The sequence below is a fragment of the Somniosus microcephalus genome, chromosome 1, assembly GCF_052327205.1.
Source record: "Somniosus microcephalus isolate GS21.2 chromosome 1, FLI_Smic_1.0, whole genome shotgun sequence".
Taxonomy (NCBI): Eukaryota; Metazoa; Chordata; class Chondrichthyes; order Squaliformes; family Somniosidae; genus Somniosus; species Somniosus microcephalus.
Genome location: NC_140987.1, coordinates 248533673 through 248554743, shown reverse-complemented (window position 1 = coordinate 248554743; position 21071 = coordinate 248533673). Strand labels below are relative to the sequence as shown.

Here is a 21071-nt window from a genome sequence, read left to right as displayed (position 1 = left end):
CTGACAGCAACGTTTAAAGACTTCCTCTACTGACTAAGCCACATCATATGCTTTACACTGGCCTAATTAAACCCCTTGACAAACTTAAAGATTCTGAAATTTTCAACCTTGTAACTGAAAGTTGCTGCCTATCTTTGTGTAATACAAAAATAATGATAAGTCGTTGGATACCCACTAATTTCTAACAAGCGTAAGTTCATGGTCCTTCCAGAGTATGTGATGGCCTGATATCCAGCAAGCCGTGCGGGAGAGAATAGGATAAATCAAGTTTAATAACTCTGCTCCTAATTGTTCCCCCAATGCTCAACTCTAATTACTCAGAGAACTCTCTCGACTGTCACCTGATAGTAAGTTGTTGGAAGCTGAGCGCGGAACAGTGAGATAATCAATAAACATTTAGTGGGCAAAGGGATGAAGATCCTGCTATACAGTGGGAACTTGCAGCACCCAAAGCCCTTCTGCTCATGATAAAGCCTATGGGATAGCCAGACTGATTGCAAAGCAATAATCCAAAGCACTGTTTTAAGGTTCCGAGACCTTCAGGCAATTGTAAGTTAGAAAGGAAAAGGTGAACACGGTCATCCTAATTACAGCCCACTTTCACATATTTCACACATTAGCAAAGACAGGCCAATTAGGTGGAGAAAAAGATAAGGAAAGTTTTATTTGTATACTAATTAAACCCTGATGAAATTAAACTAAAAACGTACTGCTTGGTAATTGTGTGTCTGAGAGAGGTCAATATGGCTACACTTATCTGAACTTCACACAGTATTGGAATATCACAGCTTAATTCGAGACAGCACAAGTGCTGCAACAAGAATCATAAAAATTTCACACAAGCTAATCATGCAAGTTAAGTGTTGCAATACTGCAAATAAGGCAAAAATGGAACGAGAACATTATCCAACATAACAGGCCAATTAGGCGGATAAATAGATAAGGAAAGTTTTCTTTGTATATGTAATTCTATGTAACATTCACTTGTTAAAAATTAATCTTAACTTTGAAAAATGTGATTATCTGAACCATAATTTCAGTAATGTTCCAAAACATTCCTTCCGCGCAAAGACATTCTAATGCTAACCATGTTTCAGTAGAATTATCAATTTTCAAAAGGGTCTGTTTAAATAGATGGCTTATCCATTTTAAATTATGCTAAATATTAGTGTGAGTATAGATTTGTTTTGCTTTTAACCTTTTTACAGTAGTTTCCAAACTGACATGAGTAGTCCTAAGGCATATCAGAGATTGTAACTTCCTGCAAGGGTAACTTGATTACACAGAAGTATTGTGCTAGAGTAATGAGACGGCGTGAAAGTTACAATTTTGACAAAGAGGCGTATTGCATCTAGCACAGAAAGTCTAGTACAGAAGGCTAGATAGCACACTGGTTTAGCATGTTGTTCAATGTCTGGGATCTGGGTTGAAATCCTGCTCACAAAGGCGAGATTAAAGTCTTTGCCTCTGCTGCAAGGTTCCAATGTGAAATGAGTTTGGGCAGTCTCAACCAAGTTCCTGGTGTGGGACTAGAACACAAGATGTGTGCAGAAACTAGCATTCTCACTCATGCTGTTTTCATCATGCACTTTTACTGTTGGTTCAACATCCTCTTGAGCATCAGCCAGATATCAAAAGAGCAATATAAATGTGCTGGCAGTAAGACTGCATGAAAGAAGTTTTCTTGTATCGGTGATGATGTACATCATCTGCAGTATAAAATTGGTTGATGCAAAGTTCCATGAAAACTTTAATTGTTTAGGGTAAATGTAAGCTCATGTTACACAATTCAGGATTTAATGACTGAAAATAGCTAACAATCATCAGGTTATCAGAAAAAGGTAGCTAATTCTGGGTCAATTATATATATTTAAAAAGAACTAGATCAATAACTGTCGCAAAAGGAGATGCAGGGTTATATAGGGAAATTTTCCTGACGTTTCCACCGGGTTGCGCTGGTTTTTTCAGCACAATTCACCCAAAATCAGCCAAACCAGCGCAAAAGATCAAGGAATTTCAAAGTGCAAATTATATCCAGTGCAAATCGAGTTTCTGCGATCTTTTGTACCAGTCTACAAAACATTGCGCCGGAAACCAGCCCCACACACACAACTGGCCACGCCCCGATCAAATTAATCACCACGGCAAGTTTCCGCTCATTGTGTCCATTTGTGGGCCTTCGAGGAGGCTCTTAAAATTAAGCTTTTTTTTTAGGACACATTTTAAAAGCTTTTAAATATTAAAAAATCTTGATTTTACTAAGAAACTGACTATTGTACACCAATGAAACTAGTAAGTGGTTCTGTATAGCTTTTTAAAGTCATTTTCAGTTATTTAAAATCGGGTTACTCACAGGTGGTGGACTAGACACTCTGATTAAAAATGCTTATTATTGGTGATAAACCCATTTTTTAGCTGCATTAATAAAACTGCACCAAGTTACCACTCTTAAATATACATAAAAGTGCAAATGAGTTTGAGCGGAAACTTGAGAAAAAAATTCGATTCGAAAAACCAGCGGAACTTTGAGTGCAATGTTCGCCCGGATTACGCCCAAAGCAGAAACTTTACCCCATTAGGTGTAAATAGCCTTTTATGCATTTCTCCAAGGATTTCCACCAATCTTCTGCTGGACTTACAATGGGAGCTCAGGAGAACCCCTGCGGAAATTCTATCTTCAGATAATTACCTACAATTTGGACATCTTGCACACCAACTTGCCGTGAATTCTGAGTTTTCAAAATGGTAAGTGATAAAAATTAAGCGCATGACAATGGAATATATACTTTGAAAATACAACAGTCAATTCAGACTCTTTTATTGGATTGCCAATCAGGTTTATCTAAAGTATAGAATGTCTAGTAAGCTCGTATAAATTTGGTAAATTTTCAAATTAGTACTTACTACATAGGTCAGTATTCACCATGCATTTCAGAACCTTGGAATTATTTCAATGGTAATGTCTAGTGTTGTTTTGCTACTGTTGCTTTGGAAAAAAAAGGGTTAAATAAATATATTTTATAGCGATTAAAATGGTCAACAAAGCTTATGGCTACACCCCTAAGCATCATCGGCTAAGTGCACTGAATGACGTGCCACTGAGTCAGGCAGAAAAGGAACATCTTTGCTGAGTTAATCAATATTAGTCAGGCAGTAGTTGGGCACCACAGCTGGCCTTCGTGTCCCTGGGTAGAGAGAGAAATCATCAGACAAGGTTCCTTTTGTACTCTATCCAGCAGCCCTGCCTGGAAAGTGCAGGTTTGTAGCTGCCAATTGAGGACAAATTCAGGCTTAACTGTGCCATCAACTGCTGAATGGCCTGCTGATAATTTGTGCACTTAGATAGTGATTAAGAACAGACACTTGGGTAAAGCAGTCAGGGGAGGGGAGCGGGGCGGTCAGGGGAGGGGAGCGGGGCGGTCAGGGGAGGGGGGCGGTCAGGGGAGGGAGGGGGGCGGTCAGGGGAGGGAAGGGGGCGGTCAGGGGAGGGAAGGGGGGCGGTCAGGGGAGGGGAGGGGGGCGGTCAGGGGAGGGGAGGGGGGCGGTCAGGGGAGGGGGAGGGGGGCGGTCACGGGAGGGGAGGGGGCGGTCAGGGGAGGGGAGAGGGGCGGTCAGGGGAGGGGAGAGGGGCGGTCAGGGGAGTGGAGCGGGGCGGTCAGGGGAGGGGAGCGGCCAGGGGAGGGGAGGGGAGCGGTCAGGGGAGTGGAGCGGGGCGGTCAGGGGAGAGGAGGGGGTGGTCAGGGGAGGGGAGGGGGCGGTCAGGGGAGGGCGGCCAGGGGAGGGGGGAGGAGAGCGGAGGGAGGGGGAGGGGGAGAGAGAGGGGAAGCGGGAGGGGAGCAGAGCGAGGGGAGGGGAGCAGGGGGGTGGTAGGGGAATGGGGGGGAGGGGGAGAGGGGGGTGGTCAGGGGAGGGGAGGAGGGCGGTCAGGGGAGGGGAGCGGAACAGTCAGGGGAGGGGAGCGGGGCGGTCAGGGGAGGGGAGGGGGCGGTCAGGGGGGCGGTCAGGGGAGTGGAGCGGGGCTGTCAGGGGAGGGGAGGTCGGGGGAGGGGAGGGGGGCGGTCGGGGGAGGGGAGGGGAGGGTGGCCAGGGAGGGGGGAGGGGAGCGGAGGGAGGGGGAACGAGAGGGGAAGCGGGAGGGGAGCGGAGCGGCCAGGGGAGGGGAGGGGAGCGGTCAGGGGAGTGGAGCGGGGCGGTCAGGGGAGAGGAGGGGGTGGTCAGGGGAGGGGAGGGGGCGGTCAGGGGAGGGCGGCCAGGGGAGGGGGGAGGAGAGCGGAGGAGAGGGGGAGGGGTGAGAGAGGAGGGGAGCGGGAGGGGAGCGGAGCGAGGGGAGAGGGAGCAGGGGGGGGTGGTAGGGGAGCGGGGGGGAGGGGGAGAGGGAGGTGGTCAGGGGAGGGGAGGAGGGCGGTCAGGGGAGGGGAGCGGGGCGGTCAGGGGGGCGGTCAGGGGGGCGGTCAGGGGAGTGGAGCGGGGCTGTCAGGGGAGGGGAGGTCGGGGGAGGGGAGGTCGGGGGAGGGGAGGGGGCGGTCGGGGGGAGGGTGGCCAGGGAGGGGGGAGGGGAGCGGAGGGAGGGGGAACGAGAGGGGAAGCGGGAGGGGGGCGGTCAGGGGAGGGGAGGGGGGCGGGTCAGGGGGGCGGTCAGGGGAGTGGAGCGGGGCTGTCAGGGGAGGGGAGGTCGGGGGAGGGGAGGGGGCGGTCGGGGGAGGGGAGGGGAGGGTGGCCAGGGAGGGGGGAGGGGAGCGGAGGGAGGGGGAACGAGAGGGGAAGCGGGAGGGGGAGCGGAGCGAGGGGAGGGGAGCAGGGGGGTGGTAGGGGAGCGGGGGGGGAGGAGGAGGGCGGTCAGTGGAGAGGTGCGGGGGGTCATGGGAGGGGAGCAGGGGAGGGGTGGGGAGCGGAGGGAAGGGAGAGGGGATAGGAGAGATGGGGAGCAGTGGGGAAGAGAGGTGGGGAGCGGCGGCAGAGGTGAGCAGAGGGAGGGGAGGGGAGGTGAGGAGGAGGGTTGAGGAGCAGGGTAGAGGAGGGTTGAGGGTAGGGAAGGGGTGGAAGGGGAGCGGGTGGGGGAGGGGAGGGGGGAGTAGCAGAGGGTTGATGAGCGGAGGGAGAAGGGGAGAGGAGCGGAGGGGTGGAGGGTTGATGAGCGGGGGAGGAGGGTTGAGGAGCGGGCGAGGAGGGTTGAGGAGCTGGGGTGGAGGGTTGAAAAGGGGGGGAGGAGGGTTGAGAAGTGGGGGTGGAGGGTTGAAGAGCGGGGGGGGAGGATGGTTGAGGAGCAGGGGGAGGAGGGTTGAGGAGCAGGGGTGGAGGGTTGAGGAGCAGGGGGAGGAGGGGTTGAGGAGCAGGGGTGGAGGGTTGAGGAGCAGGGGTGGAGGGTTGAGGAGCAGGGGGTGGAGGGTTGAGGAGCAGGGGTGGAGGGTTGAGGAGCAGGGGTGGAGGGTTGAGGAGCAGGGGGAGGAGGGTTGAGGAGCAGGGGGAGGAGGGTTGAGGAGCAGGGGGAGGAGGGTTGAGGAGCAGGGGGAGGAGGGTTGAGGAGCAGGGGGAGGAGGGTTGAGGAGCAGGGGGAGGAGGGTTGAGGAGCAGGGGGAGGAGGGTTTGAGGAGCGAGGGAGGAGGGTTGAGGAGCGAGGGAGGAGGGTTGAGGAGCAGGGGGAGGAGGGTTGAGGAGCGGGGGAGGAGGGTTGAGGAGCGGGGGAGGAGGGTTGAGGGAGCGGGGGGAGGAGGGTTTGAGGAGCGGGGGAGGAGGGTTGAGGAGCGGGGGAGGAGGGTTGAGGAGCAGAGGGAGCAGGTGGGGGGAGGAGTTGGAGCAGGGGGAAGGAGGGGGGGAGGAGTTGAGTGGAACGGGGAGGAGTGGAGGGGAGCGGGGGGGGAGGGGGAGGGGAGGGGGGGAGAGAGGAGGGGAGCAGGGGAGGGGGAGCAGGGGGAGGGGGAGCAGGGGGAGTGGAGAGGGGAGCGGGGGGGGTGGAGAGGGGAGCGGGGGGGTGGAGAGGGGAGCGGGGGGGGAGGGGAGCGGGGGGGATGGGAACGGGGAGCGGGGGGAGGGGAACGGTGAGGGGAGCGGGGCGGGGAGGGGAGCGGGGGGGAGCAGTGGGGAGGGGAGGGGCGCAGGAGAAGAGCAGGGGGAGAGGGGAGCGGAGGAGAGGAGGGGTGCGTTGCGGGAGAGAGGAGGAGGGGAGTGGTGGGGGAGAGAAGTGGAGGGGAGTGGTGGGGGAGAGAAGTGGAGGGGAGTGGTGGGGGAGAGAAGTGGAGGGGAGTGGGAGAGGGAGGTGGTGAGGGAGGAAAGGAGGGGAGGGGTGCAGTGGGCAGAGGAGGCGGGGGGGTCGGTGGGAGGGGAGAGGGAGGAGGGTAGAGGTGCGGGGGGGAGGAGGGGAGGGGTGCGGGGGGGGAGGAGGGGAGGGGTGCGGGGGGGGAGGAGGGGAGGGGTGCGGGGGGGGAGGAGGGGAGGGGTGCGGGGGGGGAGGAGGGGAGGGGTTGCGGGGGGGGAGGAGGGGAGGGGTGCGGGGGGGGAGGAGGGGAGGGGTGCGGGGGGGGAGGAGGGGAGGGGTGCGGGGGGGAAAGGAGAGGAGGGGAGCGGGGAGCGCGGAAACGACAGGGGAGAGCGTGATGGGGATGGGGGAGAGTGACTGGTGAAGGGAAAAAGGGAGAGGATTGGGGGGGGCCGGCGGGGCGGCTGTGAGAGGGGAGACCGTAACTGGAACCGGGGAGGGGAGGCGGATGCGAGGGAAGGACGAGGAGGGAGTGGGAGGAGGGTGGGGGGGAAGGGAAGGAAGGAGGGGAAGGGAGTGGAGGGGAGGGGAGAGCAGTGGGGGAGTGGAGGGGAGGGGAGGGAGTGGAGGGAGAGAGGAGCATGGGGAAGAGGAGGGGCGGACGGGGAGGTGGTGGAGGAGGGTGAGAGAAGGAGATGGAGAAGGAGTGATAAGAGGAAATGGAGGAGGGCTAGGGAAGGAAGGAACTTTAGGGGAGGGGAGGGAAGGAAATTGAAAAAAATATATATTTAACATTTCTCAAAAAGTATGCTCCTGATAAACCAGTGGCGAATAACAAGTAGTTTAGATTTTATAAAAAAGTTGTCCTACATATGAAAGATTATCAGGAGGTCCACCACCCCTGGAAAACAGTGACAAGATAATGCTTGCTGCTGAAAAATCAAAGGGGATATCCCACAGCGCACTGTTAAATCTCAAGATTATCTCCAGAGAAAACAAATCCATGCAGCTCTTCAAAAGACGATCTTTGCATTTCACAGTACTCTGTGGGATGTCCCAGTTCGTTTTTCCCCTTTCTCCATCAAGATTCAAGAAGTGTGGTTAAGCAGATACTGCATGTAACCAATGCAAACCTTTCAAAGCAGCAATCTACAGGCAGAGAAAAAGCATCCTGAAGCAAAACAGATAGCCCATGAATTAATTAAGAAAAAGAAAGTATTTACAAAGCCCAACCCTTTGAATGCATTTTGAATGAAAAAGGCCTGAAATCAGCATCATGAAGGACACATTTATTAGAATTCATACAGTAGTTGCTTCTAATAGCCAAAACAAATAGTTTCAAGCTGCTCTACATCTATTCAGTGAGCAACTGAGACATATGGACCAGGAAAGTCTCAAGTCCATCCCTGGTTAACCAATCTCAGTCAGCGCATAAACTGGAGTGCTACAATTGTTTCCCGCACTGTTTGAGTGAGGGAAGTGGAAAGCTGCCAGGGGTCTCAGTCCTGATCTCCACCCACTGTCCCCTGTTGGGATTGTGCAAGTGTGGACACTGGGCAAAGACAGGAATGTGCTTCACTGCAATAAGAAGCCTGCCAACATTCACCTTTGAATAACAGGCACTGAGGTGAAGTGCTGGAGGGTGACCAGCGTCACTATGAACGTATTCCGGCAGTAAGTCTACACTTTTTGGAGAGGAGGAGAAAAGGGAAAATTAGAAACATTGGCGAGCGGGAAAAAAAGTTTCAGAAGCTAAAGCCCCTACAGGGCCTACAGTTTTGGAGTGACAAGCTGTGATGATGATCTCTCTCAACACTACCTCACAACACTCCCATCACCCCCTCCCCCCAATTTTCAGCAATTCCTTTCCCTCCATCACATCTTTCAGCATACAATCACAAGACCACACGACAACATATCTCACATTCCAAGTATATGCACCCCTTCCTTTCTTCTCTTCACACCACATTAGCACAATTCTCTTCTCTCATACTACCAGTTGCCCAACTTCACATTACACAGCCTTCTCTTTACATTCACCATCACCTCATCCTCATTTCATCTTGCTTCTTCTCCACCTTTCAGCATTTGCACTATAGGCACAAGCCCCATGCATCACCAATTACCTTTTCTATACGCATTAATTTTTTTGCTCCTGAAGATTATATCCTACAGATTTCACAATTTTTCATAGATGTCTATTGCCTTAGTTCATATTCATTATTCTATACAATATGGTAACACAAAACGCTAATTCTTTTTCTGAAAAAAATCTAATTACATTTTTTTTAAATTTGAAATTAAAAATCTTTGTGCTTCATTACTGTGAAGCCTGGTACAGAAAAAGCTAACTATTAGCTGAATAATATGGGCACCCCTATGTTTATTCTGAGGGAAGTGGGCACTCCCTATGTTTACAATGAACTAATTAAAGGCAGTAAAGTAGACTAGAACATTAACAATAAAACAAGACAACGATTGCCCTATGAAAGTGGTTAACTGCTTACCTTTACAGCCTCAGACAGGGTCTGATCCTTCTCTGCTTCTTCATTGGAATGTAGCTCCAGTCGTAAGCCTAATTCCTGCATTTGATGCGCTTGTTCATTTAATAGCAACTGGGCTTGCTGCTCCCTGTGCAAGGCATTATCCAGTTCTTCACAAATACTCCCAAATCTCTCAAATGGAACCATCTTCTGGGTCTACAAGAATAAGTTCATGGAAATAGGGATCAACTCTTAACCTATATTCAAAGAATATTTGAACTACATGTGACAAATGGTGACCGCTGATAAAGGGTGTCTGATTTTGACACTAGAACATAATTATTGTTGGGATTTTTTTAAATTCTTATTAATTTGTCTTTATTAATGTGTTTATTAGTTCCATGGGTATTGGCTGTCATTTATTACCAATCAAATGTGATCCTGGACAGCGAGTGTTGACAGATTATTCAAATTGGGGGGGGGGGGGGGGCGGCGGTGGGGGGGGGGGAAGAGAAATCAGAGACAAGTCTAATCCTGATGTCCACACGCATACATTTTCCAGCAGGGCTCATTGGATAGTGATCAAGGGCAGAAATCGTAACTGATTTTTCTCCCTCCCTAGGCCAGGGGTGCAGAAACCAATTATAGCATTCCTACAGCAATCGCAGTCAACTCCCCAAACCAGGGAATGAACCCGAGACCTTCTTGGTCACAGCAGACATGATCAAAATAATCATCACTACCAGGGGATTACATTTTCTGGTAAGAAAGATCATTGGCGTCTATTTATGGTTCATTATAGTTTCAAGGACAGAATCCAATTTTGTCCTTAGTCATTTTCAAAATATAGATTATGTAAGATGTAAGTAAAGATAACATCCTTAAACAAGACCAAGTCGATGATCAGCCATGATCTTATTGAATGGCAGAGCAGGCTCGAGGGGCCGTATGGCCTACTCCTGCTCCTATTTCTTATGTTCTTATCCCATAAAGCCATCAGCAAATGGTAATTTGCATCGACAATGGGTACAGTAGTGTAGAGGTTATGTTACTGGATGAGTAATCCAGAGGCTGAACTAGTAATCTAGAAAATGCGAGATCAAATCTCACCATGGCAGTTTGAGAATTTGAATTCAGTTTTTAAAATCTGGAAGTAAAAAAAAATGGTATTAGTAAAAGGGATGATGTAGCTGTCTGATTCTCGTAAAAACCCAACTGGTTCATTAACATCATTCAGGGAAGGGGACATCCTTTGCTGATCTGTTGGTCATTAGAAAGCCCATTTACTAATTGGTCTCGCCGACTATTTTTACACCCTCCTAAAATGGGGTGCTCTAACCTAAAGATCTAGCGTTCTAGTCAGAAACCAGCAAAACTGCGGGTATTAGCATCAATGAATGTGTGCTTTGACACCGTCAACATTCATAGTATCATAATTTTTATGGGTATTAAACTAAGAGAAATCATGTCAAAAGGATTGTTATGCTGGATCAAATGCAATCTCTATTTCAGAAAAAATGGTGTTATGCTTTCAACGTACAGCCCATAATACCACAATATATACAGTGGCATTTTTGGTTTTGCATAACTGCTTCAATGAGTTCACGTAGAAACTTTTCATGACTTCACTAAGTGACACTAAATGCAGCTTGTGTCTATTATTTAACAGACTCCTAAAATCTCTTCATAAAACTGCAAAATCGGAGCAGCACGGAAAGCCAATAAATTTATGACATTCAGGAGACATTCTAATTAAATCACTCTGTTAGCTATTAACATCTTATTCAGTCTATTTCTTTCTTGACTTTATCATAAATTCTTCCAGTCAAAAGAACTGTCTGTTTGCTTGTGCCAATGAGTGGGTTAGCACAAGTGGCATGAAGCTCTTTATGCCATCAAAAAGACACTTTTATATAATGCAAACAATTTTTAGGGAGTGCAATGCTGGAACCCTGGAAAAATGCCCAGAAACAAGATAGTTTCTATTTAACCTTGAGATAAAAAGAAGCACAATAATACACAAAGTGAAGAACTGTTCACCTTCATAGACTGCTTGAGGTCATTCAGCTGCTGTTCAAGGTTCTGAGTTTTCCCAGTTTCTCTTTTCAGTTCACTGATGTAATTTTTGAGTTGAGTAAGCTCCATACGCAACGAGCGACGTTCTACTTCTGCTGCATGCAGCCTCTGAGTAAACTCAAGTATCTGTTTCTTCAATACTTCTACACATTGCTGGCAAAGAATGAAAAATTAAAAATGAAGAAAGGTCAATTTTTATTAAATTGCCTTAAACAACTAAAATCGTATAAAAAGAAACCTAAGGAAACAAAAGTTGACTAGACTGTGTTAGTCTTGCATAAATGAAATAATTTACAGCCATCCCCTATATAAATTATTTTGGATTTTTAGCACTGATGAAGCTCCATTCTATCCTGACCAATAATCATCTTTCAGTTGTTAGTTGACCTACCACAATAAAAAGTTTTATTCTTTAATAAATGAAGTGCAAGTTACAATAGAAAGGTTTTCATTTGCAGTATAGGGTTTCTACTGCAGCGTAAAATGATTAGTATGGCCCCTCAATCAAAAGTGGTACAGTATCAAGAGTATCACTGCTACAAAAAGGTTATTTTATGACTTTTTAAAAAAAAAAGCAAATCTTAGATTTATTATACTCTGAATTAAAAACCATCCCACCACATTTAGATTGAGTTCTATCATTTTGTGGTGCAAATCTACATACAAGTTGGAACAAAAATGTATGGTGTTAATCCATATCTAGGTTCAAATTCAACATTTCTATGGGATTAAAGTAAATCGCCTGAGTGGCAAAGCTAGCACTGGCACATGTATAAGGACCATTTGCCTCCTTCTATACAGGAATTTCTATGAATGGATATAAGCATAGTATTACCTGTACCATTAAGAAATTATTAAAATAATTTGATCAGTTTGACCTGTAATAGCACTACTTCTCAATAAATTCCAGCATCCTAAAAACTCAAGTCAAAATCTCAAAAATAATACTGTGAGACAATCTGTAATGGGGACCTCAGGCTGATTTAAGCACTTGTCTTGTATTTAACATTTTGCTGCCTGTACATTATTTCAGCAAAGAACTTTTATGTTCATACAATACAGCCTTAACAACGTTAGTAGAAATGATAGGTTGGTAACTGTGAATTCTCAGCATTACCTTTATGGGCACGGTGACCTGTAGTCCTTCTTTTCCTGCCTTGGCATTGGCTTTATACAGTCCAGAGCCCAGCATCTGTACTAATGATGTTTTATGCCCATATCCAAAGTGTCTGTCACAGCATAGTGGGACATTCTCCATCTCCACACTTAGTCTGTCCATGAGTTTTGAAAAGGAACTTTTGGCTGCATTTTCCATTGAACGGTTTGAAAGAAGGTGATTTGAGTCTATAGAGAAATGGAAAAAAATACCTTGTAAATGACTGTTCTTTCATCTAATTCTTTATTTTATTTAAACATGCACTTAGATAGTCCAATCAACTATTTAGGGAAAAAATAGACAAATATTCTATTTTACATGGAAATTTGTAACTGCACTGAATCTCACAACCAGTGATGCCATGATATTTACATCTGGAGCTAAGCTGTAATTTACCTTTTTATTCTGAGGCAATTAAAATGTTACTACTAGCACAATTACTTATTTCCCCAATGGAGTTTGGTAATTATCCTTCTCATATGATGGTTTTATGGCCTCAGTACAACAAACATGTTCTGCTCACTGCTAGTTTTGTCAGGTTTATAATTAATAAATGTGTTTTATGTAGATAAATAAAATTATCACTTGTTAGTGTGTGCCATATACCCTGGCTTTCTAAGTGGCTTTGAGATTTAAGTAATGTCTTTTTCTCCCCTTATTCAGGTCCGTGCTCCACAGAAAATCCAAAGCCATCTGTTGCTATCTATACACTAAAATACTGTACAGAGATAATTAAATTAAGGTTTATACATACCATAGCACTGATGAAGTCAAGAAAAACAGGTTGTGAAGCACAGTGTATAGGATGATCATATCAGAGCAAGACTGGCTTACAACATATGAGGCTTGAAATGAACACTTGACTATTTGCCAAAAGCAAGTAATTAAAGAAGCAAAGTCATCAAGTTTACTAATTATTCACTATTATAGGGTTGGTAAAACAAGGTGTGATTGTTTCTTGCAGTGACTGTGACAGAAAGGTTGCATATCAATTTGAATAAATAGCCAAAATGATTTCAGTTATTTAATATGTATTCTTTCCAATTACAAAATGGTTCAACCTGTTCACCGTAGCAAACCATTTCAATAGCTACTTTAAAAAAAATACAACGGGATCGAAACAAATTCACTTTTGTAAATGAAAATAATTCATGCTCTAATTATATAAATATTAGTGGAAATGGCAGGATGTTTTTACTAAAAGGACCAGAAATAATTTTTCCAGCCCACTCCAGAAGTAGGGATAAGCCTACAGTTCTGAACAAGCATCCAGCAATGCAGCATGTGAAAGTGATGCGTTCCATGATTTTAGGAGGATAAATATTTTTGCTGTACCTGCTCATTGGCTGCATGTACATAAAATCACAAAATGATTTCTATTTTATTAAATGTACCAGTACCCTCCCTCCATATAAAAGATTTCTAGAACTGTATTTGTGATACACTAGCTCCCACCTAATGGTCAATAACTGTACTACAGACAGAACTGCAATTTAATATTTTCTCTTCTACGCCAATATTGAAATGGCACCATTAGTTTGTTTTGCCTGGAAAATAAATTGGACTAGAATAGATCTTTCCAATTCCCACAATATATTTTAGCACTGCTCTTCAATTTCAATGAAATAGTTGGGGGCATTGCTGTACAATGAAGATTATTGCTGGATTTCATGCTGCAATTCAAGGTTTTTTGCATAGTAAACTATTACATCACAACGGAAAAAGGTGTATCTGAAACAACTGAAACCCAGCATCCAGCTATATTATTCTGCTGTAATCTCTAAGAAAATTTAACAGATCATTCAGAGCTCTTACAATCCTGGGATCACAAATAATATAAAAGTAGACTAAAAGGCCTTTAAATAATACTACACCAATGTCTCTTAAAAGACACTTGAAAATATTGCTGATAGCATCATTCCAGAAAGAAGCACATCATAGCATGTAACTTGGTTTTGCTGAAATGTCATTGCTTAACATGTTTCCAAGTGCAGATTTCAATACTTTTGCCACGGTCAGTCATATTCTCAACGCTAAATAGTCAAGTTTCAGAACACCAGGATATAATTTTATGATTTAGATATTGTGCACTCTTGTTACGTGTAGAATTGATTGTCCACAATTTTTAATGCAGTTGGTAGGGCTAGACAAAATGTGGCCCATGATATCTTAAATTGGTCATCAGAATACATGCTGCTTCATGCATTTTTGGGCCTCTATTCAAATTCTGCCTGCTCTGGAATTTTACTATTTATATATACACACACATACCTGTTCCAGTAAAAGGTGAGAGAGAAAGAGAGAGAGGGAAAAAGGAGAGCAAGAAAGAGACAGAGGGAGAAAGAAAAAGAGAGAAAAATACATTAAGTGGTATACATTATGAATCCTTCTAAAGTCAGATACAGTCAACCCCACATTGCAACCCATGTGAGCAGCACTACTTTATGGTAATATATTGCTCACTTATATTGAACAGATTGCGATGTTATATGCAAGCAGCATTACATTGCAATTCAGGACACTTACATCTGTAGCACTTGGAGCTGAACCATCCACTAAAGCTTGCAAACAACCGCCACAGTAAATATTAAATAAGATACTAAAGATTGATACATGCGCTGATTCCTTTGGATCCCCTTTTGGAAAACCTGTAGAATTGCTGAAAACACACTCAACACGGAACCATCTTGAGCTGCCTGCATATCCTTATTCTCTCCGATGTTCTGAGTTCACCCGCTTTTGTGGACTGCGTTATAACAGTTACTCTGCACTCTGATTCGCAATAATCTTGCCCATTTAAGTTAGGTCTATGGACTGTTTATGCAAGAGTTTCAGAGAAGCCGTGAATGTTTAAGTTTTGTCATTTATTTTTAAACCCTGCATTGCATAAATGATATGGAAGTTCTAGGCAGGCTAACAGACTCAAAACAAATAAATTCACAGGGACAGTGGATATTTATCTCGGAGTGCTGAAAAAGACTAGGGAGAAGATTTGAGAGGCATTGACAATTATTATGAAGGACTCCATGGGCATTAAGGTGGTATGGTAGACTTCAAACAGGTTAATGTGGTGCCCATATTCAAAAGGGTGACAAACAACATTCCCTCTAAGCTGTGTGGCTGCACAGCTCTCTGCCGGCCCCGAGCAGCCAGGACTGGCTTTTTCAATGTTAAGTTTCATGCATCTCCTCCTAGGGAGATGGTGGAAATAGTTAGTAGCGATTCATTCAGATTGAAATTAGATAAATTTCTTTCAGAAAATAAGACTTTGGGATATAGTATGAGTCATTTGAGACATGACCTACGTTAAATGTAGCAGGTTTGGGAGGAACAGGTGACTTTGGACCTATGGATCCCAAAACTTTCCACCAAAGGAGTTTCCTCACCTCAGGTCCAGGTCTGTTGTAAATTAATTGATAGAGATTGATTGCCATGATTAATCAACAACTTCATTATCGTTGTATTATGCGACTACCAAGATGGTAGAAGGTGAACTAGATGGACCCTGGTCTTTCTTTTGTCTAGTAATTCCTATGTGAGTTCAAATATCACCATGGCAGTTTGAGAATTTGAATTCAGTTTTAAAAAAAAGCTGATATCAGTAAAATAAAAGTGACCATGAAACAATCGGGTTGTCGTAAAAACCCAACTGGTTCACTAATGACCTTTAGCGAAGGAAACTTATCGTCCTAATCCAGTCTGGCCTATATGTGACTCCAGTTCCGCATCAAAGTGATTGACTCCTAACTGCCCTCTTAGGTGACCTAGCAAGCCATTCAGTTGCATCAAAATGCCACCTTCTCAGGGCAACTAGGGTTGGGCAATGTCAGCTATTCCCCATCCCAAGAGTAACTTTTTTTTAAAAGTGATAATCAGGTGTAAGCTTGAGGATCATCTGTACAATATCCAAATTAATAGCAGTCAGCAGGGATTCAGAAGGGGAAGATCCTGCCTGACCAACCTCTTTGACTTCTTTGAGGAAGTGACAATACAAGTGGACTGTGATAAGCCCTATGAGGTGGTGTACCTCCACTTCCAAAAGGCTTTTGATAAAGTTCCACACAAAAGGCTACTAATTAAACTCAACGCTATGGAGATTCAACGCAAACCAAGGAAATGGGTAAGAAATTGGCCGAAGGAGAGAAAACAAAGTGTATTTATTGGATGAGTTATGTCCGTGTGGGGGGGGGGGGGAAGAATTGAGTGGATTGCCTCAGTGCTGGGACCACTACTGTTTCTAATGTATATAAATGAGCTGGATTGAGAGACTCAATGCAAAGTGGTTAAACTTGCAAATAATGCCAAACTAGGAGGGGCATGTCTTGGTGGATTCTGGAAGATCAAGGGTATCTTCTACAACCATAACTGATAACATCTATGCGCTTTCCCAGAACACTAGATGAGCACTGGCATAATGAGGTAAATTCTATCACCAGAATCATCATCAGCATATTATTGGAATTTTGAAGTTGCTTTTCTGGTGTCTGAATAGGGGATAGTTTAACTCCTGAAAGGGAAGCTGACAGACTGCCCAGCCGAGAGACTCTGTGGGAGGCCCAGCTGAAAATAAATGTCGGAACTCATGTAGATCCCCTCCAGCCAGCTGCCCACCCGAAACAGACCTCAAAGAGGCAGTCAGTCGGCTGCTGGCAGGTAAAGATCATAGAAACATAGAAGATAGGAGCAGGAGTAGGCCATTCGGTCCCTCGAGCCTGTTCCACCATTTAATGAGATCATGGCTGATCATCCAAATTCAGTACCCTGTCCCTGCTTTCTCCCCATATCCCTTGATTCCTTTAGCCTTAAGAAATATATCTAACACCTTCTTGAATATATTTAATAAGTTGGCCTCAACTGCCTTCTGTGGTCGAGAATTCCACAGGTTCACCACTCTCTGGGTGAAGAAATTCCTCATCTCAGTCCTAAATGGCTTACCCCTTATCCTTAGACTGTGACCCCTGGTTCTGGACTCCCCCGCCATCGGGAACATCCTTCCTGCATCTAGTCTGTCTAGTCCTGTTAGAATTTTATAAGTTTCAATGAGATCCCCTCTCATTCTTCTAAACTCTAGCGAATATAAGCCTAATTGACCCAATCTCTCTTCATACGTCATTCCTGCCACCCCAGGTATCAGTCTGGTGAATCTTCGCTGCACTCCTTCCATGGCAAGAACATCCTTCCTCAGATAAGGTGACCAAAACTGCACACAATACTCAAGGTGTGGTCTCACCAAGGCCCTGTACAACTACAGCAAGACATCCTTGCTCCTGTACTCGAATCCTCTCGCTATGAAGGCCAACATACCATTTGCCTTCTTAACTGCTTGCTGCACCTGCATGCTTACCTTCAGCGACTGGTGCACAAGGACAAGCTTATATTCGCTAGAGTTGCACTTCCCCTTTTCCCAATCTATTGCCGTTCAGATAGTAATCTGCCTTCCTGTTTTTGCCACCAAAGTGGATAACCTCGCATTTATCCACGTTATACTGCATCTGCCCAATTATACTGGAGTTTCTCTGCATCCTCCTCACAGCACACACGCCCACCCAGCTTTGTGTCATCTGCAAACTTTGAGATATTACATCTAGTTCCCTCGTCTAGATCATTAATATATATTGTGAATAGCTGGGGTCCTAGCACCGATCCCTGCGGTACCCCACTAGTCACTGCCTGCCACTCGGAAAAAGACCCGTTTATTCCAACTTTTTGATTCCTGTCTGCCAACCAGTTCTCTATCCAAGTCAATACCTTACCCCCAATCCCATGTGCCTTAACTTTGCACGCCAATCTCTTATGCGGAACCTTATCGAAAGCCTTCTGAAAGTCCAAATACACCACATCCACTGGTTCTCCCTCATCTATTCTACCAGTTACATCCTCAAAAAATTCCAGTAGATTAGCCAAGCACGATTTACCCTTTTTAAATCCATGTTGACTTTGTCCGATCCTGTCACTGTTTTCCAAGTGCTCTGCTATTACATCTTTTATAATGGACTCTAGCATTTTCCCCACTACCGATGTCAGGCTATTTCCCGTTTTCTCTCTACCACCTTTTTTAAATAGTGGGGTTACATTAGCTACCCTCCAATCCATGGGAAGTATTCCAGAGTCTATAGAATTTTGGAAGATGACCAGCAATGCATCTACTATTTCTAGGGCCACTTCCTTAAGTACCCTAGGATGTAAATTATCAGGCCCTGGCAATTTATCGGCCTTCAATGCCATCAATTTCCCTAACACCATTTCCTTACAAATACTGATTTCATTCAATTCCTCCCTCTCATTAGACCCTATGTTCCCGATATCTCTGGAAGGTTATTTGTGTCCTCCTTTGTGAAGACAGATCCAAAGTATGTATTTAATTGGTCTGCCATTTCTTTGTCCCCCATTATAAATTCCCCTGATTCTGACTGCAAGTGACCTACGCTTGACTTCACCAATCTTTTTCTCTTCACATAGTTATATAGAAGCTTTTACAGTCCGTTTTTATGTTCCCTGAAAGCTTACTCTCATATTCTATTTTCCCCCTCTTAATTAATCCCTTTGTCCTCCTTTGCTGAATCCTAAACTGCTCCCAATCCTCAGGTTTGCTGCTTTTTCTGGCCAATTTATATGTCCTCTCCTTGGATCTTATGCTATCCCTAATTTCCCTTGTTAGCCACGGTTGAGTCACCTTTTTTGTTTTATTTTTATGCCAAACAGGGATGAACAAATTCTGTAGTTCATCCATGCGATCTTTAAATGTTTGCCATTGCCTACCCACCGTCAACCCTTGAAGTAACGTTCCCCAATCCATCCTAGCCAGCTCGTGCCTCATACCATCGTAGTTTCCTTTATTTAAATTCAGGACCCTAATATCTGAGTCAACTATTTCACTCTCCATTTTAATGAAGAATTCTATCATATTATGATCGCTTTTCCCCAAGAGGCCTCGCACAACATTGCTAATTAATCCTTTCTCATTACATAATACCCAGTCTAAGATGGCCTGATCTCTAGTTGGTTCCTCGACATATTGGTCCAGGAAACCATCCCATATACACTCTAGGAATTCCTCCTCCACAGTATTGTTACTAATTTGGTTAGCCCAATCTATATGTAGATTAGAGTCACCCATGATAACTGCTGTGCCCTTACTGCACGCGTCTCTAATTTCCCGTTTAATGCCATCCCCAACCTCAGCATTACTGTTTGGGGGTCTGTATACAACTCCCACTAGCGTTTTCTGCCCCTTGGTATTTCTCAGCTCTACCCATACAGATTCCACATCATCAGAGCTAATATCCTTCCTTACTATTGTGTTAATTTCCTCTTTAACCAGCAATGCTACCCCATCTCCTTTTCCTTTTTGCCTGTCCTTCCTGAATATTGAATACCCCGGATGTTGAATTCCCAGCCTTGGTCACCCTGGAGCCATGTCTCCATAATTCCGATTACCTCATATCCAGTTACATCTATTTGTGCAGCTAATTCATCCACCTTATTACGAATGCTCCTCGCATTAAGACACAAAGCCTTCAGGCTTGTTTTTTTAACACTCTTAGTCCTTTTAGAATTATTATTTACTGTAGCCCTGTTTGATTTACACCCTTGATTTCTCTGCCTTCCACTTTTGCTTTTCTCCTTCCTGTCTTGTGTTTCTATCCTTGCTTCCCTTTCCTCTGTCTCGCTGCACAGGTTCCCAACCCCCTGCCATTTTAGTTTAAACCCTCCCCAATAGCACTAGCAAACACTCCCCCTAGGACATCGGTCCAGGTCCTGCCCAGGTGCAAACTGTCCAGTTTGTACTGGTCCCACCTCCCCCAGAACCGGTTCCAATGTCCCAGGAATTTGAATCCCTCCCCTTGCACCATTCCTCTATCCACGTATTCATCTGAAATATCCTTCTATTTCTACTCTGACTAGCACGGGCACTGGTAGCAATCCTGAGATTACTACCTTTGAGGTCCTATTTTTTAATTTACCGCCTAACTCCCTATATTCAGCTTTTAGGACCTCATCCCGTTTTTTACCTATATCGTTGGTACCTATATGCACCACAACAACTGGTTGTTCACCCTCCCCCTCCAGAATGCCCTGCAGCCGCCCCGAGGCATCCTTGACCCTTGCACCAGGGAGGCAACATACCATCCTGGAGCCTGGATGCTGCCTGTCAGCGCTTGGTTAAGTTACAGGGAATGGGGTGCTTGGCAGGATCTCACGGCTGGGGTGGGGGAGATCCCAAGGCAGAGGGGCTCAGAATTTCTTGGGGGGGGGAGGGGCGAAGGAGCACTCCTGCTCCTTCTGGCCTCAACAAGATCGGGCCTCTGCTTCTACCCTCAGTACAGCATTGAAATGCCATTGAGGTCCTGTGTACATCATCGGATTCTGATAGCATACATTGATCAGGCTCCTGCCTGAGTCAGTCGGGCCCCTCAGCCGCTGGCAAAAACAACTGGTTAAACCTGCTGCGGGGCAGGAATAGAGCAGCAAATAGTGCCGCTCGCTTTTAACTCCCAATCTGTCCAGTTTCAGCCAGGCAGAGCGAGTTAAATTCCCCCCCCCTCCCCCCAATTAGTTTAGGGGTGCGCTGCAATATAGTCTGAATTGGGTCTCAAGGATAGTGGTAGTGTGAAACTTTGCCTTGCAAACCGGTCTTTATAAAGGGAAGAAACAGTCGGGGCACACGCAGAATATTTTGGGATTAAAATTATAGTTGCACTATTATTTGTGAAGCTTGGAAGCGGCTTTGATGAGGTGGTATGAATGAAAACTGTGCAAGTTGATGCGCACGAGCGATGAGCCTGCAGATGAATGCATTTCTGTGGTAGAAAGGGAGAAGATGTAGACAGTACTATTTGTGCAGTGGGCAGATGCAGTAGTTAAGAGAAGACCTCCTTATGGAGATCCTGGAGGAGGGAGGCTCCCAAGGGCAACAGTGGAATCAGGCAGATGAGCAACGGCAACATAAAAAAGGTACAGAGAACAACCCATTGCCAGCTGCAAAACACTTTCTTGCCAATCTGCTACGGGAGGGAGAAATGTTTGAAGGCAACCTGCATCCAGGGAGACTGCTGCATCAATCACTGTTTGACAAGACTTTTACACAACTCTGCAAATGTGCCCCTGATGAACGATCCAATGGTTATTTTCACTGTATAAGTTACCTGTTGAGCAGCATGCT

At 45.5% G+C, this 21071-nt stretch overlaps 1 protein-coding gene and 1 long non-coding RNA gene across 7 annotated transcripts in view; one reads left to right on the top strand and one right to left on the bottom strand.

Annotated features, from left to right (window-relative positions):
- The window catches only part of LOC147124699 (uncharacterized), a 108550-nt gene extending 95628 nt beyond the window's left edge, over nucleotides 1–12922 (top strand). The window contains exons 2-4 of the long non-coding RNA XR_015078845.1: nucleotides 2611–2745; nucleotides 9299–9438; nucleotides 12572–12922. This is a non-coding gene — a long non-coding RNA (uncharacterized LOC147124699). The remainder of the gene's footprint in view (nucleotides 1–2610; nucleotides 2746–9298; nucleotides 9439–12571) is intronic.
- ccdc171 (coiled-coil domain containing 171) overlaps nucleotides 1–21071 on the bottom strand; it is a 311057-nt gene that overhangs the window by 88783 nt on the left and 201203 nt on the right. For 5 of the 6 annotated variants that reach the window (XM_085991681.1, XM_085991690.1, XM_085991699.1 and 2 more), the window contains 3 exons: nucleotides 11870–12096; nucleotides 10717–10905; nucleotides 8701–8892 (listed from right to left, as the gene is read on the bottom strand). In XM_085991681.1, coding sequence (XP_085847807.1) covers nucleotides 8701–8892; nucleotides 10717–10905; nucleotides 11870–12096 — 608 coding nt within the window. Of the gene's footprint in view, nucleotides 1–2904; nucleotides 2987–8700; nucleotides 8893–10716; nucleotides 10906–11869; nucleotides 12097–21071 lie in introns of all 6 variants that reach the window. The other variant, XR_015078843.1, reaches the window with a different exon arrangement.